The sequence below is a fragment of the Leuresthes tenuis genome, unplaced genomic scaffold (assembly GCF_036924035.1).
Source record: "Leuresthes tenuis unplaced genomic scaffold, fLeuTen1.0.hap1 SCAF_11, whole genome shotgun sequence".
In the NCBI taxonomy this organism is placed as follows: Eukaryota; Metazoa; Chordata; class Actinopteri; order Atheriniformes; family Atherinopsidae; genus Leuresthes; species Leuresthes tenuis.
This window is the reverse complement of record NW_027325365.1, coordinates 21,173,764-21,199,592: the sequence shown is the minus strand read 5'-3', so window position 1 is coordinate 21,199,592 and position 25,829 is coordinate 21,173,764. Positions and strand designations below refer to the sequence as shown.

At 42.0% G+C, this 25,829-nt stretch overlaps 3 protein-coding genes across 3 annotated transcripts; all 3 read left to right on the top strand.

The window, feature by feature from the left end:
• Nucleotides 1-15,045: 15,045 nt before the first annotated feature.
• tmsb2 (thymosin beta 2) lies at nt 15,046-16,930 on the top strand. Its single transcript, XM_072396476.1, has 3 exons — nt 15,046-15,180; nt 16,125-16,229; nt 16,484-16,930. Exons 2-3 carry the CDS (start codon nt 16,130-16,132, stop codon nt 16,519-16,521), a joined length of 138 nt encoding a protein of 45 aa, XP_072252577.1. The 5' UTR covers nt 15,046-15,180; nt 16,125-16,129; the 3' UTR covers nt 16,522-16,930.
• A 3,466-nt stretch (nt 16,931-20,396) lies between these two features.
• Nucleotides 20,397-22,386, top strand: LOC140318570 (protein Wnt-8a-like). The gene is made up of 6 exons (XM_072396388.1): nt 20,397-20,461; nt 20,566-20,599; nt 20,744-20,882; nt 21,057-21,182; nt 21,277-21,419; nt 21,576-22,386. The coding sequence occupies exons 1-6, from the start codon at nt 20,397-20,399 to the stop codon at nt 22,146-22,148; spliced, it is 1,080 nt and encodes a 359-aa protein (XP_072252489.1). The 3' UTR covers nt 22,149-22,386.
• Nucleotides 22,387-22,594: 208 nt separating this feature from the next.
• LOC140318669 (protein Wnt-8-like) lies at nt 22,595-24,607 on the top strand. The gene is made up of 6 exons (XM_072396475.1): nt 22,595-22,794; nt 22,898-22,931; nt 23,027-23,156; nt 23,475-23,600; nt 23,749-23,891; nt 23,967-24,607. The coding sequence occupies exons 1-6, from the start codon at nt 22,733-22,735 to the stop codon at nt 24,522-24,524; spliced, it is 1,053 nt and encodes a 350-aa protein (XP_072252576.1). The 5' UTR covers nt 22,595-22,732; the 3' UTR covers nt 24,525-24,607.
• The last annotated feature ends 1,222 nt before the right edge of the window (nt 24,608-25,829 follow it).

Here is a 25,829-nt window from a genome sequence, read left to right as displayed (position 1 = left end):
ATGTAATGATTTTGGAGCCTTCAGTTTGTTGTCATTTGAAATGTTGGAGCCTTTAGTATGAAACTGCTACATTTGGCACAGATCCAGAGACATGGGAGTTGTCAAGTCAACGATTTGGAATGTTTGGAAAGTGCAAAGGGAAAATGAAAAAATATCCACCGGTGAGCTTGGCAACATAACAGCCCCCCAAAAAATAAATTAATTAATCACAGAGCAAATACAGAAGGTTCACCATTAGGTACAAACCATTCATTCACCTCATGAACAGAACAGTTATATCAGAATTAAAAAAAAACAAAACAAGAGCAGTATTGCAGCAGAATTCTTTGGACAAATGGAACAAAGATCAACCTACTCCAGAATGACACAACGAATATTGCACAGAGAAGACTTGAAGCAGCTTAATTTTTGTAGCAAACAACCTGATCTGAAAAGCAGGTTGGATTCAGTTTGATGTCATGGTGACACATGGCTTCCAATGACACTGGGCTGACTTTCTGCTCACATTCAGCCAAATGCAGCATGGCTGATTGGATGGTACTTCTGAGTACAGATGAACAATGACACAAAACATACTTCAAAAGCAACCCAGGAGTTTTGAAGGTAAAGAAGTGGAATTTTCTGCAATGGCTGTGTCAATTGCCTGTTCTCAACTTGACCGGAATGCACTTAACTTGCTGGAGGCAATATCTAAAGGTAGAAAAGCCCACATAGTGCAGAAAGCTGCTTGGCAGAGCATCAAAAAGGGAAAAACCCATTCCTGAGTGATGTCCATTGGTTACAGTTTAGACACAGCTTGCAAAGGATTCTGCAGAAAGTGTGAAAATAAACAATTATAATGGTGTTAATTTGTTGTTGGAATCCATGAGAGAAAGGATTCTGCATAATAAACAGAAGGCATGTCTAAATCATCCCTCCCATTTGGATTTAACTACCCTCAAATTAGAATGCGATACCCAGGTTTCACTATAGTAATAACAAATGATTGATTCAACACAGATTTAGGTAGAAAATAAACATTTGGCTCATAGTAAGCTGATGCAAACAGCAGTTGGTTGATGAGATTGGGTCAGAACTCCACGGGAGTCATGTTTGGAAAACTCCAAACAAGACACACTCTCAACTAACATGAGAGCTACAGACTACTCGAATCTTGACTCCTCTTAAACTGCACAGGTCTTTCAATCAGCAAGTCCTGTTACCATTACATGGCCACGTCCAAAATGAGCGCTACTGGAACAATTGTGCGGCAGACTTATGGCTATCTGGTGGTTTCACAACAATGCACGTCTCCATTCATTTGGCTCTGATGGCTCTGTTGTGTCAGCCATGTGAGCTCAACAAATCCAACAAGACACTGAGCATTATGTCACTCCCACAGTTGAAATAATGAACATTAAACAGCGGTAACAAAGCTAATTCGATTAGGTTATTCTAGTTCATATAAATTCATCGGGTATGTTTAAAATGTATATTTTAAGTAAGGTCCACAGTGCAAAATTTCATTATAAAAGTGCAAAGAATATAAAATAACTATATTCTCAGTGCAACAAACTGATTACATGCTACCATCTCCCTTTCAAATCCATAACGTCCCTACATTTAGTTAGATTCTCAGTCACCTTCTTGAACAGAAGGCAGTTTGGTTTCTTTTCTTGGACTGAATAACATCCCTACATTTTGCTTTGTGTTCTGCGACAGACCCTGTGAAAATGTGACTTCAGTGAACAGTGGTGCAATGCCACAAACTGTCATCCAAGAGAACTCATTCAGAGTTGCATCTGACCCAATGATATATATTTTTTTCAGTCTCAGCTGTCTGTCACAGATTAGGATGAGTTTGAATGATAATTAGTTGAAATTAGGAGAAAAAAAACATAGTAAGGTTCACATATTAATACAAACTACAGTTAGGGCTGGAGATGAAAACACATGGTTAGGCCTAAATATGAATAAATAGATAGTTACAGGCTTGCGTAGTTGACTTAGAGCTTTGGTTGACATAATATTGACATAATATTTCAGAAATGTGGACAAATGTACCCATTACACATTTTCTTGAGACTTGGCTGGATGCTTTCAGAGTTTAAAGGATTATCAGATGGTAAAACACAATAACATTAGACTTAATTTCAGAACCCCCATTAAGCATTGCTTTTAGAAAAACACTTCCAATGTTGTTGCTGTATTTCAACACACAATCTGTTACATCAGCAGGGTCTCTGCCTATAACAGCCAGTGTGGTCAAGGAGTCAAGGTGAGACGAGAGACCTATGAGGAAGGAGTGGTGACCCATGCTATGGGTCAAGCACAGATTCCAACGCTGCAGCATTTTCCAGAGAAAACACCACTACTGTGACCAGAGTAGGTCATGTCAAACAGATGCGCACACTCTCAAGCAAGAACACACACACACACACACACACACACACGCATACCATACAAGCCTACATGCAGCTTACTCATGGCTTTGGCAAAGGTGCACAGGCTGCTCAAAGCACTGGCAAAACGACGTTTTCAGGCGTGAAAGGGGGGGCGCTGTGGAGGGGGAGGGGAATTTATCAAAGGATCATTTGGAAACATCTGTGCTCACAATCAGTATACCCCTCCCTCTAATTAACTTCCCCTGCATCCTCATTATTGCCCCCCCATCCTGTCCTTGCCATCTTGTATCTCTTTCCAAAAACAAATCTTCCCTCTGCTCTCCATTTTGCCTCCATTCTCCTCTATCCATACTCTTCTTCTCTTTCTAGATAGATAGATAGAATGGATAGAATAGATAGAATAGATAGAATAGATAGAATGATAGATGGATAGATGGATAGATGGATAGATGGATAGATGGATAGATGGATAGATGGATAGATGGATAGATGGATAGATGGATAGATAGATAGATAGATAGATAGATAGATAGATAGATAGATAGATAGATAGATAGATAGATAGATAGATAGATAGATAGATAGATAGATAGATAGATAGATAGATAGATAGATAGATAGATAGATAAGAAAAAAACAAAAACAAACAAACAATAAGACATGGATATACACACATCACTTTGATGCAAGGTTGGTTTCTAATGCCATCGTCATGGTAACACTCCCTCGCTCCTTTGTTTGCACAAACGAACAGAGTGCATATCCCAGGAATCTGTGTGGATTCTTATGTAACCACACAACCCCACGCACAAATAAAGAGACGCATAGAAAGACAGACAGACAGATAGATGGGAATGAGTCAGTGCTAGACTACACAGTGAGAGCATCTGTCATAGATGTTATACCTTTCATTGTGGCAAGAACAGTATGTATCACCGTGCTACTTCAGGCTCATTATAAGACACATTGTTGCGCACATGCATGTACCCACGCACACACACACACACACACACACATCTTCTGTGCTTCACTACAGAGCGAGGGGTGGAGATAACTGTTCAACTAGTTATGGCAACACCACAGGCTCATGTTTCAGCATACTAATTACTACTCTTTCTCCCTGAGGGGGCTCAACATGGGAATGGCATTGGGTGAGAGTGGTCAGGAGAGCTGGACAAATGAGAATGGGATCACTGTAGATATAACGAAGAGACCGGTAATTCCTCACAGCAGAGCAACAAGAGAGGAAACCGTGTCAGAAACAGAAAGGGAGGTAATGACTTGTGCTGGCATTCTTCAATGCAGTGTATTGATTAAAGAGTGAAGGAGTGAGCAAATGGCAAGTGTGAAAGCACATCATCATATTACATTCAGTATCTGGAAAGGTAGATGATGGACTATTCCAGGATGCTGCGCTTCACCTCCTCTGTCACTTTTTTACCTTAGTAAGCATGGAGTACTTAACCTGTTGTTTTCAATCAGCCTCGCCACTGCAAAAAAATTTATAATAATAATAATAATAATACTTTTATTACTGTAGAGCAACTTTGCCTCCATCTTTTTATTCCAAGGTAATTCTAACACACAAAATGTCACATTCACCAGATGGGAAAGGGGGAGATTTGCCACCGGGTGGAGCTGTTCAGTCATTATCAGATCAGTTCCACACATGTCAACCAGATTATTGGTCAATTTTTCCCTGCCAAAAAATAAAGCTCCATGGAATGACTGCAGCTGCTTGATAATTGGACCACAAAAGTGTTTGGTCAGCATGAGCAGCTTGTGTTTTCCCCATGTAAAGTTTGATGCCTACAGAGATGAATGATTGGGAGGACGACACACCAAATGGCTTTCCACTGCAAACAGAGATGACATCTCTTTAATGAGCGAGGAAGAGCAAATATCGTGACTGCACAAAACATCCTGAAACGCTGAAACAAGGGAGCCCTTCCCGCTGTTGAACGTACCGCAGAGTGAGTTAAAGAAAATACAAAATGACGAAAAATACAATCAAAGCCTGATACAGTCCGATCACTGGGCATCTGTTGGCTGTCGCTGGAAGTGGTGGGAAAATCTATTGGTGAACCGCAACCCGAAAATCACAGCATTCATATTACACTCAACAAGAGTGTGGATATATTACCACTATTTCACCTCTAAAATTAATGCAGTTCTGGGCAAAATTCCCAGGTCTCCCCTAATTTTTTTTAATCTCTTTCTTAGAAGGAGACAGACTTTTTTCATTAGCTTTTTGTGGACTTCAGCAATAGTCTCTGAAGGTCTTTCAAAGATCTTCTGTGGTTACTGGCTGCTTTTTCACTTAGTTTCAGTCTAGTTCTCATTTTTACCAAGTCAACTGTATATTCTAGTTTAGAATTAGAGCTAAATTAGAACTGGATTAATTACTTGTCACTTGTTATTTATACAAACAATAGGAAAAATGCATAATTACAGTCAGTAAAAGCAGGGTGTCATACTCAAACAATGTTAAAGTCAGTTCTGACAGTATCAATGTGTTTATAATGTATAGTGAGGGAGTCTTGTCTCTGGTTCACCTACCAACAGGATGAAATCTAACAAGTTGTTCAATCCTAACCTTGTTGCAAGCTGCTTCAGGACAATCAAGTGTGGAGGTATGGTAATTGGTGGCCACAGACTTACACACAATTGGAATATCAAGATTTCAGTCTTTGACAAAGCCTCCTGAAGCAACCATGGACCAATCATCTCTACCACTCCGAGACAGAGCAGGTCTGTTTGTGGCACTGCCTGTAGAGCATGAAATCTGGCTGTCAGGGTCTGCTGATACACCTGTCTGCAAGACACGCACCGACGCATTTGCGCACACAAACGCGCAGATGGACAAACACACTTTGAGGCTGGTAATTGGGCTCATGAAGCCAAAGGACAAGAACGGCAACACTCCCTTCCTTTCTTTGTGTTGTGTGGTACGTGCACAGTTGCATGATTGGGTTTCTGTGTTTCAGTTCAAATGCCCTGGCATTCCGTTGACTTCCTAAAAGCCAGGCAATTTCCTGTGAAGCCATCCATGTGTGACAGCAGCAGGTGCCTAATGGGCAAAGCTTAGGAAACAGGGCATTACCACAATCCAGCAAACTCAATTGTATTAATCCTCTGGATTAACAGCTTTAATTCTCAACACGTTTACAGTGTAAAAAGTCTTATTCCTCACTGAAAATGGGAGCAGGATGTGAGGTGAATATTCAACTGTTTCACGTAGTGTAACTGAGAGAGTTTTCTCCTTTGCTTTTGTTGGCAAAAGCTTGTGAAAACTTTTACCAATGGCCACATTAACGTACTTTGTTGTCCCTCCATGAGGAAAAAACTAGTTTGAGTGCTAAAGAAATATCACCAGAAGTCTCCAGCGCAAATGAGAAACGGCATGTTTTCAGATGCACCTTCAAATCACTGGTTTACCTGTCAGTTTGTTGATGAGCTTAGCTCTTGTTAATTCGCACTGCAATCAATCTTTCGCTGATACCAAAGACCTACTGTCTTAACCTCACTCCGCACATTGCCCCGAAGACCATGAACAACTGTCAGTTTTAATCTCTCTCTTTGCCACCAGTCCCCTCCCTCACACACACAGAGCTTTCAAATAAGGGATTTAGATTACAGTGAACACTGCTAGCCTCATGATAATGAAGTGTGTGTACTCTGAGGGTGAGCCTTATTGGAATTCATATGATGTTTGTTGACTCCCTTCACATAAACAGGTGGCTGTGTGGAGATAACGTTCAGCATAGTGTGGTGACGGTGTTGCTCCTGCACACACACACACACACACAGTCATCTGGTGTTGTTGTGAGTGTGTGCATATTTTTTAAAATCCTAAAGCAGTCAGAAAGACATTTATTAATCTCTCTGTTTCAGAAGAAGAGCACCAAAGCCTTTCAGGTGTATGAGCAGAGATTCCTGAAAGGATGTCAACTCGCATCCACCTGACGCCGAGCTGCGACACCACACAGCAACACTGCCTTTGTTTCGTTGCCACTGCAGCAGAAATGTGAAAAATAATAAAAGGTTCCATCTTCCTGTTCCCTATTACCTACCTGCTCCAGCCTAGATTTACTTCCATCTTATTATCATGGCTCAATTTCACGCACTCAGAAGTAATATGAGTAGCCTAGATATGTGCCCAACAAATAAATGACTACTTTCTTGGGAAGGAAAGACGGGGTGTGTTTTTTGCATCTCAGAGGGACATGCAATCACACACACAGATGTCCTTCATGCGACTGCTCATTGTCCAGGTAACAAGAACCCAACTGTCTCCTCAGTGATCCGCAACTGTGAGTCAAACAGACACAGAAGCAATTATTATACTTGTGTGTTTGTCTTTTGGCTGAAAGTTTCAGTATGGGTGTGTAAGTGTGTGTTTCGTTGCAAGACCGCGTCTTGTCGAAATGATTTTTTGTTCGTTCTGCTGATGTCTTGGTTGATTTTACTAAAACTAAACACGATGACCTTGTCACCTCACATCCACTGCCAAGCTAACTTCTATATTGATCTCTTTTTTCAAAGGTCAAGAGACACGTGCTGACAGAGCAATGGCAATTCATTAGGGCCAAATCAAAGAGGCTCCAATCTATGACGGAATGTTTTAAAAAGGTATATCTGAAATTATTTCCTTTACTCTGGACTTTAGCAAGCATGTGTCCATGCAATTACCCCCCCCCCCCAAAAAAAAAAAGGGGATAAGAAGATGTGATTAAATCGAAGTTTTTCTTTTTCATTAAATAGTTTTGAGTGGGGAAAAGTGGGGAGTTAGGTTGTATATAGCTGTAAAATACACAGTTGAAGGTGAAAAGGTCACCAAAGCCCCTTGGACATGTACTGCTTTCATTAATCATGTGGCCATTGAACATTTTGGTAATGATCCCATCGTCAATGACACCCCCCTACACACACAACACACCCACAAATTTACATGACTATTAAATTGCTTTTAGTTGCGTGCTGGCTAACTAACAGGGATTTGCACTGGTAATTTCTATCTTGCTGCCCATTGATGCAACACATTACTAAGCTAACAATTCTATGGTGGCATAGATGAAAACACACGTCGCGCCAGCAGCGGTTCATTTTCTGTCTCCATTATCTTCAGCGTGTGCAAAGGATTGTGGGTGCTTTGAGAATTCCAAAGATACACACAAGCATCCTTGAAATTCTACAAAGCTAACAAAGAACTCAGAGATTGAGATCGGAACAGTCCTTTGGCTGGATGAAAAAACTGACAATCCATGAGAGTTTAAGAGATGTGTCCCTCATGATTTACTGACTAATCTTAAATGAATTGGTAACATTGCTCACACCGTGACTCCCTCCATCATGTTCATACGCATGTCTGAACGAAGCGAGTGAAATATGAACAGAAAAGCGAGCAGTGTGCGACTGACTGAGTGCAATCGCTTTGACAGACTAATGAAGCCATTAATATTACATGTCTAAAAACACAACTTTGAGTAAGAAATATACAAAGTGAGATTTTTTTAGTTGGGTACATTGTAATTTTGCCTTCACATTTGCTGGTATTGATCACGTTGCCCCCGCAGAAGCACTAGCAGCTGATCAGTCTTATGATCTGTCATGTTTGCAATCATCTCCTGTCAAGAGTGTGAACTGCAATGGCTGTGGCTCAGGAGGTAGAGCAGTCGCCTGCCAATCAGAGGGATTCAACCCCTGGTTTTTCCCAGTGTCGTGAGGATAAATGTCTTGTGTTTAGACAAGACACTGAACCCTACATTGCTTCTGATGCATCTGATTCAACATATTTGGGAGTGAACCTGCTCCATCTGAGGTGTTTAGATTACAGGTGAAAACATATTTGATACATATCATATTGTATTCAGGCCAGTGTATCTCTTTACATGTTACAAATTGGAACTTAGAGGCCAAAACAGTAAGCCATGCCAAACTAAGACAAAATAGTGTTTCGGTTTCTTAGTCAACAATAAATGTTTGCGCATTATAATATAAATAACCATGTGCTTCTTTAACAAAATGATTCTCTGAAAAGCCACTCCGAATCTCACTCAGCCCACACGGCATTCATTTGAATAATACAGTAAACCACTAAAAGCTCTCTTGCTGTATAAGGTCACAAAGGACTGCATCATCGTTGGCTACTGACAGAGAAAAGCTTCATTGGCACAGCAAAGCAGCTCAAAAAACATCTTCTGTTTGATTTCAGAGAAAGTAAAACAAAATCCTCTTGGCACAGCTGTCATTTAAAAAAAAAAAAAAAAAGTGGACTGCTTTTTGACAAAACAGTAAGCACGATGATGGAAACAGGTGTTGCCGTCACCTTTTTTGGAAATTCTTTCTCAAAGCCAGATTGGCTTTGCTTTCAGCTATGAGAGCCTTACAAAAAGAAAAAGAAAATCTGCTTAAATGAAACGCTAATTGGACGCCTCTACTTTAACATTAACAGGCATAAAGTGGAGCTCAACCCTGTAAGAGTATGCTGTACGTTTCATTTTAAGCAACACTGGAGAAGTTTCTGAACCCTAAACTATGTGCACCCTGACTTTTGTTATGCACATTCCCGGGTCTGAAACTGCCCTGGAACACCCAAGGGCTACTGCAGTCAACAACTTTGGTTCCAACACTGATTTGCTTCATGGTTTGCTGTTTTGCTTGACATTATTTTGAGCTTTGGGAGGCGTCTTTGGCCTCTTCAACGTAACAACAAATTCATGTCTATGGCTGTAAATGTGCAGAGATTTGCTTTTATGATACATCCCACAACTGTAAGGGAGGAGCTGAAGAGAAAAAGAAATTTCAGATTCTCCAGGCTACTTAAAGGACCCAGCACTGACATTAAATGAATTTAATTTTGGACCGTAACTGAGTGCTTTTTTATAGTTTCTAAGCTTGCCTTTAGCGATACGAAAGGAAAGCACATTTAAAAATTTGCAGTGGCATGAAGCATTAATGCAATAAAGGTTTATTAAATGTAACAATTTACATTAAACTGTATTATCATTATTTCATTCAAACACTAAAATCCAAATTAATTTAAATTTCAAAGGCAAGTTACTGCATTAAAAGGGGTTGTTGCCCAGTGCTTGCCTTTGGCTGGTTTACCCTGCAACTGTATGAAAGACAAAAAAAGTATCTTTTATTTTTAATTTGTTCATATTTAATATTTTATCATGAATCCATGTGCTTTTAAATGGGTGACGGAAGTGTCAAGAGGACAAGTTGAGCTTATAATACTCCGCGCATCATCCTGTAAAGACATCATTACTATAAAAGCCTATAGGTATGATGTCATTTTAGCTCCCTCTTCTGTTCATTTGCATGTTTCTGTATTTTTGTATTCTGTATCTAGCCAGAGGTTTAGATACGCAGCCAGCCTGGTAATCAACCCCACTCCACTAAACACTTATTTTTATATTTGTGACTTTTGTGCTTTGTTGATAAAAGCCCAGGAAAAACGGCATAACGGCCGCATCATTTAGTAGCTAAGTGTAATTCTAATTGTCATCAGGAGCAGCTATGCAACACACTCACTTTTGTTCCTCGGAGGCAGAAAATTGCTTTCAGCAGTGTCTTTGCCTTCAGTTTCACTAAATGAGCAAAATGAGTTTGTTGTGTCGCTCATTTGTTCATTAAATTTGAAGATGCACAGATTTGAAGAATTGATAATTTCCTTAATCCTTTCAAGCCTTATTTTGAGAAGGTAAATGAGGGGATGAAGGATGTTGGGAAAGCAAAACTGCGCAGAGGATGTTTTATGTGCCTGCAAAGCCTAATCTTACAGTTTAAGTACAGACATTTCAGACGGACCAAAGTAAGAGATACACGCACCGTGAACCGAATCAACCAGCATGTGCATTCAAAACATGTTTGTTTTGTGTGTTTTCATTTGGCCTAAAACCATGCTGTAATCTGCAGCAGATTTAATCTCTGCCTCTGTCCTCCTCATCCCTCATCTCTCTCTCTCTCTCCATCCTCTCCTCTTCCTATCTGCTGTTTTCCTCCTTCTCCTTTCACCTCTGTAGCTGTCCTCCAGCTGGTTAGGTGAGATAACTCCTCCACACTGAGATACTCTCATCTCATTGGCCGGATGGTGGAGCGCAGCTCACCAATCACACGCTGCATCATTAGTCGTGGCGATCATGAGCCTTGGTAGGCTACTTATCTGGTTTTACTGTTCCTGCCCTTTTCTCACCCATCTTACACATCCTACAACTCCCCTGTTAAATACCCCCCCCCCCCCCCCCCCCCCCCGGCTTTTAGACACCTAAATTCTCTTTGAATGTAGACTTTGAGAAACAGCTCAGACACAAAGACTATTCTCAAAGGCCTCTGCACATCTGAACTAGAGTTTCTTCACTGTTAGTTTAAAGCTGATAAAACTGCTCAGCAGGATTTCATTTATCCGCATGTGGTTCAGAGTTATTTTTCCTATTATTCAAGGACAATGGCTGAAAATTGCCTACTCAGTTTTGAAAACATCACCTTCTACCAGCTTAGGATTATGACATCTCTAGTTCAGAAAGGCAATAGCTCTTCTATCAGACCATAAAAAAAGAAACTAGAAGGGAACTCAGAGAATGCGGATAGAGCAATGTTTTGAAATCTTAAAGAAAATGATCTGTGTATGCAACACAATTCATTGGGCCCATTTGCTCAGACTCACAGTTAGCAGGCTCTATCAGGTTGTGTATGTAACTAACCAGAAACTAATCTTGAAGCCTGAGCAGTTCAACTTGAACAGAGTTAGCCTAGTTGGTATTTCTTATCTATATGCTAAGCAAACTGTTGGAAAAAAGGGGGTTGCACAAAAGTATATAAATGTTTCTCTTCCACTGATGCCCTTACTTTATAAAGAGCACCACCGTGTTTTTATCAGTTCCATTTACTAAAAACTATATGTGGCTTTTGATAGAGTTTATCTATCGAACTACCCCACCACACAAAACAAGTTTTATATAGATTTTTTTATTAACTTCAAAGTTGCATTTAAACTGTCTCTGACGCCACCAATTACTGTGAATTTATAATAAGCTATAGAAATAATGTCCTCCTGTCAAACGATTTTCTACTGTGTTTACCACTTCTTTCTCTGTCTCTCCTCTCCCGAGCTAAAAGGTTTGCTTCAAAGCAAACATTATCACAGAAAGAAAGGCAATTATCAATTGTGACAAAAGCTTTATGTAAACCATTAAACAGCCCAACACTGCAGTGTTTCTTTACAACTGCCAGTACTAATTTTTCTACAAATTCCAACACTCTCAGCTAGAGATGTTGACCTGTTGCCCCTGAACGCTATTGATGGTCTCTGTGACTCATAGTTCTCATCAAAATTATCAAGTCCATTCACAAAGAGCTTACTAAATACTTACCAAAGAGGAATAACAAACATGCAGATCTTTAATCTGTTCGTCACCATTTAACATACTTTCACTTTATCAGAAAACATATCTGAAAAGATGCATTGGAAATATGTGTAAATGATTTAGAACACGCCTATAGCAAATAAATCCCACTTATTTCCCACCCTAAACACTTCCAATTTAATACAATTCAATACTAAACACCACCTTGGAACATGGAGTTACAGTTATTCTCTTCTTGTGCATCAAATTGGTCTCTTTACTTTTCTTTGTGACACCTCTCAGACTCCAGTACCGGAGACTGTCTGAAACTTCCCATCCATGTGGGCACAGACTCTGTTCTTATCAGTGAGAGAGAGAAGCTTCATGTTGCCAAAATGCCAAGCAGACCTGCGCCTCCAAAGCAGAAGAGCAGTCAGTGTTGCTTTTTAGTAAGCAAGGCATCATTACTAAATAAGGTATAATCTCCCCATTTTCTACTCACCTCATTATGTTTCTTGGTGTCAGGAGGAGAGCACTTTGACAGCTGGCCTGAAACCCTAATTGCAATCAAGAAACTAGTGAGGAAAAAACGGTGGTTGGAACAGTGTGAGGATTTTTTTCTTTTCTTTTTAAATCACATCAATTACAGTAGGAGACAGGCTCTTAGTTATGGCTGAGGGATGAGTGCACTCTGGTGGTCCCTCACAGACTGTTTACCTCGATGCAGCTCACATCTGAAATGGTCCTGTGCTGCCATCCTCTGCTCAGTCTACAGCTGGACGGGAGGGGTGTACTGCTCTCCAACAAAGCCTTCCTTAGGGGACCTCACGATGTTTTCATTTCAGCCACCATCATTAATCTAGACACAGTCAAACGGGGCGGTAAACAGCTTGATATAAAAAAGGTTTACTGGCCTATCGCCACCCACCAACATGCAGGAGGTTGTCGGATTTTTCTGACAGACGGTTTTGCCCCCAAGTCTGACCTTTGTCCGCGAGCATCTCGTCTGCAGGCTTCAAACATGATGACATTTCAAGCTGAAAGGTTAATAGGAGGGCCTGGGCAAATTAGAGAAGGTCAAAGATCTTTTCCCCTGGCGCAATATCACAAAGACACAAGCAACTCAATAGAAGCATGTTCCTGAAAGGCCGAATCAGTATGAGATTTGAAGAGCATTGAAATATAATGAGAGCCAAAGGGCGGTCAGGTATACGATCAAAGTACTGCGTGTGGCGTTCTGAGAGCTTTGGGATGAGTTAAAGTGAACCTAGGCTGCTGATTGGTATTGGATCAGTTTAAATGAGCAAATCCCAAGTGCTCAGTTGCTCTCAAATTAAGCAGTTCAGTACTTCAGCCAGTAGGTGGTGCTGCTGCTGCATAATTGTTTAGCACTTACAGGAGTCAATGGTCTGACTGTAATGTTGAGGTAATTCAGAAAAATATGAAGTCATCCAGTGATGTGATGTCACACATTAACACCAGGAAGAAGCACTCAGTTTCCTTCGGTTCGCTTGACTCTTTTTGCTTGACATTATTTTAGTGATTATATGCCTGTCCCCGAAATATCTTTAGAACAGGAATGTAGAAAAAGCCAAGACGCTGCGTAAAACGCAAATGAAACTGGAATGCGAAGATGTAAGCAGATTCACATAAGTGTTTGTAATCTTTTACGGACCATTTGGTTTATACTTTAAATGGGCAAAAAGCAAAAATCCTGGCAGACAAAATTCAATGATAATGGGGGCGGAGGGGTGGGGGTTGGGGGTATATTAACAGCCTGATCATATCTTAGCAGCTGAGCTCATGTTGAGTCATGCTATTCTGAGATGAGCGGTCTTTTCTGAGATGGATGTCCTCAGCAGCTGCCATCAGCAGTCTGTAACTGTACCTCTGGGAAGTTTAAAGAGTAAAGATCAGCAGGTTACATGATGTCAGCAGAGGACTCCGAGCCCCCCACATCACCACTTTATTAGTGCATGAGGGGATGATTTGCCCGGTGCAAAATAAAGGGATGTGACTAATATAGACACACAAACTCACTCACATATACACACGGCAGTTATAACAAATTCATTTGCAGTTTCGGTCTTAAGTTTACATTTACTGAGCATGGACTCTGCAGTTGTTTCACGCTCTCATTTACATTACATTCAGGGTCAAAACTATATGTATACAACTAAAGTGTGCATTATTAAAGTAATTAAAGCAATCCTAGTGAGACATGTCGGATAACTGAAGTGAAACATGGGCTTATGATAACTCACATGCTTAGCTCAGAGAAAGCTTAGCTCAGAGAAAGTTTGGCAGCATGTAGCCAACTCCTGTTGTGGATTGTGGAATTTCAACCACTTTGTTTCTAGGTGTTCTGAAAGACAACTTGAGGAGATTTCCTTTAATTTATTTTTGTTTGTTTAGGTTAAAAGCTTCTGGCAGGTTTCTGGTTGTAATTTTGGCTACTGTCCTTGTAAAAAAAGCAGAACTCAAGTGAAAACTCAGTTTCCCATGCTCAAACCTGACATTATAGCAGAGTAAACATGTTTTCCATGGGGTTGAGTTCAGGAGACCATACCAAAAGTGTGCTTTACCCGATCAACAACAAACTTTGATGTATGTTTTTGTTTTTTTGATATCATTCTTTCTTTATTGGAGGACCAAACTGTGCAGAGCCGGGATTCGTGAAAACACCTTATTTCCAGTATTCTGTCAGATTAACAGCATCAAAGACTAATGGGATTTCTGGTGAGTTACAACGTTTGTCGTGCTTTCCGATGCCGTTTTGCGTGTATTTTCCCATTTTGTGTCGCTGCATGAGGACGGACAGACACTTTTAAGGAGAGGGCCCGCAAACTACAGCTTGTGCTGTAAACAATTCCAATAACTATTTGAATGTAATAACATTTTCAGGTAGAGATTATAAATATCAGATATACACAGAATAGAGAGAAACAGTAAAGCTGTTGAAATACAAAAAAAAACTGATGGACCATTATGACTGCCTGCATTAAAACTGATTGTGTAACCAGATTGTGAATTTAGTTTGTAGTCTGCTGTTTAGTTTTGTGACTTTCAGCAGAAGCAGATCAAACACTCTTAGTCTCAGCAAACACAATATAAGATATAAAATAGACTACATAAAATACATTATGTTAATAATTAATCATGATCAGTCTCTCATTATCCACACTTAGCAGCTGTCCCATATCAGTGTTTGCTTTCCTCTTTCACCAAGAACATTAATATTAATGACGGAGGGAGGCTGACTGAGCTTTCAGTCCCTCTCTCTCCCCCTCCCTCCCTCTTATACCCGCACCCTGGATGCAGGAAGGCGCACACAACACCGACAGACTGTCGCGGCTTCCGTCTTGCTCTCTCTTCTCCATCTCTGCATCTATCCCTCCCTGCTTTCTCCACCGGTGGATTTCAGCCCACTGCTTTGAGGAACATCGGTAAGAAAGACTCATATTCTTCGTTGGTCTTTGTTTGTGTGTCTCTTTGTGGCTCTGCTTTTCTAGGATTCACACAAAGGACTGGGGTGTGGCTGGATGGTTAGAAGGTGGCTGCAGTGAAATGATGTTAAAATAAAAAACAGATGGGATGTGTGTGGATGTTGACTATGGCTGTGCTGATAAAGAAACAATGGGGCAGCAGAGTTTGGGTGATTAGGTTTAGTAATGAATCGAATGGGGTGATAATGTGTTGCTTGGCAGATAGAGGCAGAATGTCCAGATGAAATCATTCAAAGTGCTTTATTAAAAACTGTGGACATCTAGAAATTCGTGTCATGAGCCTAGCAGATCTAATTCCACATTGAACCGATTCTATTTCCATTGAGAATCATTTTGTGGGCTCTGGCAGAGCAGCGGGTTCCACCAGGCATGACTGGGCTAGACTATGAAGTGATTAGTCAGTCCTGAGGCCAGGGCTGACTGCAGTGGAGTTTGTGGAACGTTGCCTACATCCATACAGCTGCAGGGGTGGATGCAGAGGAAGAGGGACAGACAGAGGGAGGATGCAGAGGAAGAGAACAAAGACCTGAGCCTCAGAGAGGGGAAAGCAGAGACAAAGGAGCAAAAAACAGGCACATGCTAGCTACACAGACATGTAGGAGAAGCAGAAATCCAGACAGAGCATGTGTGGGAGGCAACTACCAGTCACAGACATCCATGTGAACGTAGTCTGTGGGGCACATGTTGTAGCCACTCCCTTTAGCTCCAATCACTTCCGAAGACTGAACATGCTATATGTCAGACAAAGACTGATGGATCTCTTTTTCGACATGAGGAGACTGATTTTAAATGATAGTCTATGCATATTATGCTGCATTATCAATCTGCTGCTTGACAGGAAAGGTCAAAGCCCTGCGCTCATGGATTTGTCTCCTCATTCACAGCCAAAATGTCTGACAAGCCTGACATGACCGAGATCGCCCGTTTCGACAAGACCAAGCTGAAGAAGACAGAGACTAAAGAGAAAAACCCTCTGCCTACCAAAGAGAGTGAGTGTCCCCTGAGTGTGCGCGTGTGTTTTTATGAGCGAGTCCGTGATGCCCTGCGGTCATTTTCCTGTCAGTACCAACCCATCATCACTTTCAAACATGCTCAGCAAGCAGAGCAGCTGCAGCAAAAAAATAAATAAATAAATAATAAATAGCTGCAACATCAGCGGGATATACAGCAAATGAAAAAGCAGAAGCCATGTTCTCTGCAACACAAGCCTGCCAACAGTCTCTGTCTTTCTCTTCTTTTCCAGCCATCGAGCAGGAGAGGAAAGGCGATGCCACACCTTGACTGGAGCACATGAAGAAAAGGAGCCGAGATGCCACAGAAAAAAAGCACTTTCCTTTCATTATCACAGTATTTGAATATCGTACATTGTCTTCAGAAAAGGGTGCTCTTGAGCTCTCTGGGGTGCTATAAGGGTATTTGGCATCCTCATATGGGGGCTCTCTTACCATTATGAAAGCTGCAGCCTGGGTGCCTGCCTTGTACTGTTAGCCTATAGCTAACATGTCTCCAATATTGCCAAACTGGGGAGTGGTGTAGTGATGTAGCACAGAGAGGGAGGCAGACATCCAGGCTAAGGGGAGGTGGGGGCCGTCTACAGACACGGGGGTAATCAAAGTCAACACATGTGGGATGTTTTCTTAATGAGCTTTTTACTTTTCTTTTTGAAATAAATACGAAGACATGGCAACAGCCCTCTGGTGCATTCTGTCTTATTTATTTACTGTAGGAATCTGGAAATGAATACATTTACAAATCCACATACACGACGCATTCACGAGACGTGGACATTTACAACAAATGTGCAACCTGATTGTAACGGACAGTTTGCATCACCTTCCTTTCTGGCTGACCAAGGCCCAAAGTCTCCATGTTGATGAGAGATGAATAAACCACATCAGTTTTATTTCAGTGTGTATGCAAAGCTAACGTTAGCCACATGGGGGCTAATGTTTAGGTGGACAAACATAAAAATGTACATATTCATGTTTTTCTTTGTCTTAATATGCTCATTTTGCATGAGACAGATGGCATCGAGTTGCTTGATCCCTTCAGCGAAGGGGAGTTTGGGAACTGAGGAGACTGAATTTCTGTAGTTTTGAAAGCAAAAGGTTTTTCTGTGGGCAACATTCGCCCACTTATCATCCTGGATGCTGTGTGCTGAGAACAAGCCAGCTGGGCCATCTGATCTCAGTCTGGGACGACACTCACCAAAGGACAGTTTCAACTTAAAAGTGCACGAACAAATATAAAAATGCACCTTAAATGAACTTGGGCCCAGGCAAGATATAGCCTAGACCGTCTTCATATATCCCCTTTACTTTTGCGCTGTGCATTTAACTTACCTTTGTGGATACAGCTACCAGCCGTGTTCAGTGGCAGCGGTTTGAGGATGAGTCCCTACACCCATGCAGCGGTTTGAGGATGAGTCCCTACACCCATGCAGCGGTTTGAGGATGAGTCCCTACACCCATGCAGCGGTTTGAGGATGAGTCCCTACACCCATGCAGCGGTTCTAACAACAGAACTCTATCAGTATCTAATGCATTGCTGCCTTATGGCTCAACCACAGCTAATCAGTAACGTTTTTTTTTTGGCCTTGTTACTTGAGTACAGAGCTCTCTGAATCTCTGCATAATTTCTGTGCTTGAATGATGAATGATTGATCTTGAATTATTGAACCATGTGTTTTCACCATGTGTCTCTCTGAGCAAGATGAAGCCGACCCATCGCTCTGTAATAAACTCAGTCTGTGAAGGAAGCTATTTTTTGCTTATTAACTCCTGAGGCGTTCTGCCAGGTATTCGTGTTTAGCTTTACAAAACCTGTCCAGTTATTTGTATACATTTTGATATTTCAAGATGTTAGTTTCAACCAGGCTCCCTTGGATCAAGGGTTATCCCTCTACAACATTAGAAACTTAACTTGCTGACTTTACTTGACATGAGAGAAACAATCGATCATTGCATAACAAAATAAAATCAGAGGCAACTTTTAGTCAGAGGCTGCACGCTCTCACATGTTAATGTTTTTCTTAAATCTGAATGACACAATAGATGTAAGCTTAAAGTAGCGCATGAGCCAAAGTATGCATGTGTTGTTGTTGTTGTTGTTGTTTTTTAAAAGCTTTTACTTGTTTATGACAATCTATCATCGAACTCCATGACAGGAGCTAATCATCAGACAATAAAATGTGATTTGCCGAACTGATCTGAAACCCAAACTCTCTGGTGTGGCTGACTGGCGTCTCCACTCCTGCCACCCTGCATCGGCCTGTCAAACCCGTCACCTCCCGAGCCTTTAGTGCTCCATTTCTCTCACTTCGCCATAAATCAACATTCCCCGGGCGGTCGAATGAGTTTTCAAATGTGTTTTAGGTTTTTTTTGTTTTTTTTTTTACGAACGTGTAGCTACTTTTACGCTGTTGTGGTCAACGGTGGAATTCACTTCGCTGTACATCTAAACCGAAGGTAGCTCACACACAAACGAAGGACGTCTTGTATTAGTTTTCCTTTTTTTTTTCCCATCGCAGCCTCTGTCGTTAATCGCGACAACATGAATATGTAGGCTGCCTAATTACGGTCATATTTAACACAGATTATTTGGCGAAATGCTCCCACAGCCTCGCTGAAATGGCCTGATAATGGACTGGAAAAGTTAATAAAAACACAAGTGCCACCTAACAACCCGCGTGATTTGTCTTGTCAGTTTCGATGTTTATGAGAGGAGCAGCACTCACGCAGCAGACGCACGCCCAGTTGGATAGAAAACGATTGTCTGCTGTTATTAGCCTATTAAAACCGTTAAAGGAGCCCTCAGTTAAGCGCAAATTACGAAGTAGTAACAGCTGATTTTCAGCCTTGTGCTGAGGGGCTCTGGGTTTCAGTCTTTCATGAAAATGAATGTGAGTGATATCTAATTAGTATAGATTATCCTCACCCTCAGCTCTCCCCCATTGTGTGGAGGACCTCGCCCAGCCGCCCGGCTATTGTCCTGCGCGCTGAGTGAATTGTCGTTTTAAAGGATTTTGAGGGGATTTGACAAGTGTAAACGATATAATTAAAAACTTATCTCACATTAAATCATGGCAAAAGTATTAAACGACAGAAACTGGCATGATGACAGTTGATGATGGTGATTGTTATGTGTGGTAAAATCCATTTAAAGTGGTTGAACCGAAAAGATGGTGCAGTATTTTTATTAAAAAAAGGGAATAATTATCAGTTTATCTATACCCCATATAGCTATCTTCTTTATTGTGGTCCAAAGTCACAATAACACGAGTGACCACACAACACTTTTTTGTGCCTGAAACAAAAGCTCCAGTGTGTTTATGCTCTTGTAAATTCCAGACTGTTTTCACACCAAGTTGTTTCCCAGGAAAACATCTATTATCCTATTATCATGGCGATGCCAATTTCGCCAATGTGTGAGGGAGTATTTACATGACTATATGGAGTCACCCATGAAACGCTTTAATGCTTTGTAGTCGCTGTGTGTCCCCCTGGGGCACCGGTGCCATTTCCCAAACGTTTCAGTAGCACAAGAAGCCTCACGGCGGTATTCACTACTGCGTTTTTTAAACGTATATCACTGTATTTAATACGTATATGACCCCCTGATTTAATATGCTTTGGTGCGAAAGAGTTTTACTGTCTTAGTGATGGCAATTCTCATACTTGCATTCGCCTCCCTGGCTCACTGTAATATTATCAGCTTTGTGTACATGTTTCCATAGCCTAAACATCAAATTAAATTAATACAGCATGTATTCTTGGTTTTATTTAACATCGCTATCGGCTGCTGCACATAATGAGCATCTGCAAAAGCCTGTATTCGTGGGAAAAGCATATAAGAATTAGAGCCTGGGAACAACAGGTGAATGAATGAGGGGCTGTTTAACCGTCTGCGTGCCTTCTTTGAAGTGCACTTATGCACCGACGGCTCCTATTTGTCTATAGGACTCAGCAATTAATGTTGTCGTTGGCGCATTTTCACAGTGAAACGTTACCTGCAGGACAAATCTGTCAATCAAAGGGGCAAGACCATATAAATATCATCAGTGTGGAGCGAGGCAACAGCATCAGTTGCCTTCCCCTCTCTCTCTCTGCACACACCTGGAATAGAACGAGCGGGCCTCCGCTTGCACCACAGTCTCCATGGGACTACCGAATCTTCTTACAGTTCTGGCCACGCTCTGTCATTTTCAGCCTGCAACCACTTGGTATGTCACTTACTTTGGGGAACTTTGCTGTTGAAATAATGCTGTATATCTGTTTACTTTTTATGTAATGACATTAACGTGACTCTCTTGTTTTCTCCCAATAGGACGGTGAACAATTTCCTCATGACTGGACCAAAGGTACTTATGTTGTTCATATATCTATGTATAAATCATGCGTAAAACCTCTTCTGATGTTTTATTGCTTAGAATAATCGTGAATAATGTTTTTTCTTTCTTTATGTGTTGAATGCAACAACAACACCCTTTGCTTTATCTCGCAAGGCTTTCCTGACATATGCCAGCAGTGTGCAAATAGGAGCACAGAGTGGAATAAAAGAGTGCAAACACCAGTTCGCTTGGGAGAAGTGGAACTGTCCAGAGAGCACGCTCCAGTTGTCAACACACAACGGCCTTCGGAGTGGTAAGAATCATAAAGCGATCCACAAATCTGAATGAAAGTAATCTCAGGATGCAGTGGAATGAGGGTACATGGTCTCCTGAAGTTCACTGACGAGAAGCGCTATTACGCAGCTGTGGTATCAAATTGAATAATGAATAACACGTTAATGTTTGCTTTCTCTGTCACAATTTGTAGCCACAAGAGAGACGTCTTTTGTACATGCCATCAGCGCCGCAGGAGTGATGTACACCCTTACCAAGAACTGCAGCATGGGGGACTTCGACAACTGCGGCTGCGACGACTCCAGGATCGGACAGACAGGTAAGCCTGAGTTTCCCATCTGCTGCTAAGTCGAACCACCTGGACTGGATTAACATTTTGTACAAAGGAATAACATTTCGTTTGCCATTCTCAGGTGGAAGAGGGTGGGTTTGGGGAGGCTGCAGTGACAATGTGGCGTTTGGTGAGAATATCTCCAAACAGTTTGTGGACTCGCTGGAAGATGGGCACGACTCTCGAGCAGCAGTGAACCTCCACAACAACGAGGCGGGCAGACTGGTGAGATCCGAATCAGTAGCTCATGTGTGGCATCATTAAATATTTCAAAACAACCCACGTCAGTGTGGGGAAACAGCTGTCTTTGAGCCCAGAACGATTTTGGTTAGTGGCATTTACGCGCGTGTTCAAATCCATCTAACTTCCACTCTCTTGCAGGCAGTCAAGGCGACCTTGAGGAAAGCCTGTAAGTGTCACGGAGTGTCTGGGAGCTGCAGCATCCAAACCTGCTGGATGCAGCTGGCCGACTTCAGAGAGGTGGGCAACTATCTGAAGATGAAGTACGAACATTCCAAAAAGCTGGAGATGGACAAGAGGCCAGTGAGAGCGGGCAACAGCGCAGACAACCGAGGCGCTATCGCGCACACATTTCGGAGTATCGCTAGAACGGAGCTCATTTACCTAGAGGATTCTCCAAATTACTGCGTGAAGAACCAGAGCCTGGGAGTGCAGGGCACAGAAGGACGGGAGTGCCTGAAGGGCGAAAAGAACACGTCCCAGTGGGACAGGAAGAGCTGCCGCAGGTTGTGCTCTGAATGCGGCCTCAGAGTGGTGGAGAAGCGCATTGAGGTCGTTAGCAGCTGCAACTGCAAATTCCACTGGTGCTGCACAGTCAAGTGCGAAAAATGCACACAAGTAGTCACTAAATACTACTGCACGCGAAAAGAAGGTGGGAGAAAAAAGCACCAGCATAATAAAACCAAGCGCAGACACTCTGGACGCCGACACTGATTCCATTTGTTGCCTGGAGTATGGACTTGTCAAATACCTGAGACATTATTTCACGAGACAATTTGCTCAATATTAAGAATGCCCGTTTCATTCTTAAGTGTCACATTGATAGAAGCCTCTTATTGCACTTTTATCTTATTTACTGGATTCTGTGTATGAATCAAATTGTGTTCTCAAAGACCTAACTCTCCAATCCAAGCACGTAGTTAGAGTTAAAGGGACGCTTGGTTGATTTATTGCGGGCTGGACTTCTCCAATGTGTGAAATGTCTCAAATTTTAAACTTATTTTTGATGGAAAGTGTTACATAATAAATATTTTTCTACAATATACAAAGTTCAGTCAGATCTGTCAATCGCAACATTCCGATTCCATTATTTTGGTGCCCTGCTGTCACACAGCCTTGGGAAAGAAACGCCATCCTTTGAAGTGCGCATATAGGCGTTTCCTGAACCAGTCGCCCAATCAGCTTTCTCTGGCCTCGGGAACAAAGAACAAGAGTTCCGTTTGTTCCTCAATACAAATAAAAGGGAAAGTTGCAGCTCACCGGGTCAAAATACCAACATTTCCACGCTGCAGATCAAAATGGCGCATTCATTATTTTGGCTCCCGTTTCTGCTATTCAACACTTACCCGGGACATGCTTGGTAAGACGTAAATATAAATATGCTTATTTCAATATATACACTTTGTATTCATCTTATTAAGAAGTGCACTCATAACTAAGTCATATTTTGTTCCTCCACTCAGGGTGGCAAGTAACTTTCTTATGACGGGACCAAAGGTACACACCAGCATGCTTATTGTAACTGCTCTGATTGAACTAAGATGTCAGGGATAGACACACGATCAGGAAATAATTGACTCCCTGCTCTCCAGGCCTATTTCACCTATGCAAGAAGCGTGCGGGTGGGGACGCAGAGTGGGATTGAGGAGTGCAAACACCAGTTTGCGTGGGACAGATGGAACTGTCCCGAGAGCGCAACGCAGCTGAAAGGACTTAGACTGGGTAGGTTTCATATCGTTCATTTCCATATAGTTCTGTGGGCAGGTGTAAAATGCACGGAAACAGATTCAGATGTCGTCATCCACGAGGAAAATTAAAAATATTCCACACACACACACACACAAATGTTTCTAATGCAATCAATTTTCCACACTCACACAAGTCGTTTCTCTTGACGTTTCTGCAAAACAACTATTTGCAGTATATGTTTAGACGGCAGTAGGGTCATTTTTATGGGGTCATTATGTAATTTTCTGCATATACAAATATTAGCCCTCCCTTATACACTTATGCTTTATATGTATTTTCTCTTCTTTACAGCCACCAGAGAGGCGTCGTTCGTTCATGCCATCAGTGCAGCAGGAGTGATGTACACTCTGACCAGAAACTGTAGTATGGGAGACCTTGAAAACTGTGGCTGCGACGTGTCAAATAATGGGAAAATTGGTGAGGCTCGCAGGAAAAGAACATTAAGTTACTCGTTTCATATCTATACTCTGGCCCTTTCTGGGGATGACAATTATTCTTGATCTATAACCAAACCTGTGAGCCCCTCCTTTGAAAGGATCCAATCTGTTTACTATCTTGTGAGCAGGCGGTCGAGGTTGGTTATGGGGTGGCTGCAGCGACAACGTGGATTTCGGAGAGAGGATTTCCAAACTGTTCGTGGATGCGCAGGAGACAGGGCAGGACTCCAGGGCTGCTGTCAACTTGCACAATAACGCAGCTGGACGCCAGGCAAGTTATTTCACACCACGAGTATTAATCCCAAAACAAATTTTAAGTACTCAAATTAACTGTAGTTTCCAACAGGCCGTGAAGGCAACGATGAAGCGCATCTGCAGATGCCACGGCATGTCAGAGAGCTGCAGCGTCCGAACCTGCTGGACACAGCTCTCCGACTTTAGAGAAATTGGCAATTACTTGAAGGTCAAACACAGTCAAGCTCAAAAACTGATCGTTGACAATAAGCGCGAGAGGGCTGGCAACAGCGCGGATAACCGAGGAGCAATCGTGGACGCGTTCGGCAGCATAGCCCAAACGGAGCTTATCTACCTGGAGGACTCTCCGGACTACTGCAAGAAGAACTCCAGTCTGGGGCTACACGGCACGGAGGGCCGGGAGTGTGTGCAACACGGGGACGGTCTGACCCAGTGGGAGAGAAGGAGCTGCCGCAGACTGTGCCACGACTGCGGCCTGAGGGTGGAGGAGAGACGCACGGAGGTGGTGAGCAGCTGCAACTGCAAGTTCCACTGGTGCTGCAAGGTGAACTGCGAGGACTGCTCTCAGGTTATAGTCAAACACGTGTGCGCCAGAAGGGAAGGCGGGGACGGCTATGGTCCAAAACGGAGACATCGTGGACCCAAATGAAAATAAGAAGAGGTTTTATGCATCTGTAATCTGTCTGTATACTTGCACTTTTCATTCTTTGTTTTAATGTCTTCTTATATAAAATGTGGAATGTATATTTATGAATGCGGTTTACTTTGTTTAATAAAAAAAAAAGAATATGAATGAAACACTGAAATTGTCAGGTCGTATTTCAATCAACAACTCTGGGAGATTGAATTATTCTGCTGAATAAATCCCCCATCCACTCAACCTATGTCAGAATGCACACATTAGAATGCGAATGAGCTGAATACACAGGATTACACGGCTAACATGTCGCAGATCACGCCTGACCAAGGTGTCGATCCAGCGTTGATCCACTGTCACTTTGATGTCCATGTGTATTGACTTCATTCAAAGAGCGCGGAGGCTTTCAAAGACAAATTAGGGAAGTATTTCCACCACTAGAAGAAGTGGTAATGCTGTGCATTATCAAGCAGACTATTCCAGTCTGCGTCACATCCCACAGGTAATGCAAATGTAACGCAATACATCAAAGCCTAATGGGAGCCAACTGGAGAGATGACAGATGCTTGTTTTACTCAACAAACTGGGTCCAGTTGGAGTGTATATGGGAATAATCGTGACTCGCCTTCCTCATTGAAAGCAAGTTAATTCCTAATCTTATTCATTTGAAGGTAATTAGCTCTCGGAGGATTCTCATCTCCGTCCACTGGCCTGAAGGAGCCATTCATGCGCTTCCTTCTGTCCTCTACCCCCTGCATCTCCAAGAATCTTCCTCTCAGCTGGACGTGTCATAAATCTGCCAGGTTCTCAGCCAAATGAGAGATGGCATGGATATTAGCTTCTTCAGGGGTCTGTGCCTGGGAGGCATTTGAGGGAGGGGGGGTTTACAAGAGAAGGGGGCTTTTAAGAGGGCCGTTTTACTCTTTTTGCAGACCAGTTACTGTAGGTGCAGTAAATGCAGATAAAAGGTTACAAAGACGACTGACATTACATGTGGGATAAGCTGGTGTCAATATATTGCATATTCAAAAGAAAAAAAGGTTTGCCCAACATACAGTGGACTCAAGAATAAGCACACAAAAACAATGGAACGTTGTCAAATGGTCACAGAGACCTACAAAAGGAACAGAACTGCTGGCAAAAACTTGTAAAAGGCTAAAGAGAAAGGATATAAATGCAGTAAACCGAATTAAAGTCAATCCCTGGCTGTAGAAGTGACACCCTAAAGAAAATAAACAGATATATAACAAAGTAAATAAATACATTTGATTCCTTTCCTTTTGTCTGTTTACTTCTGAGGATGTTGTGTGTTTCCCA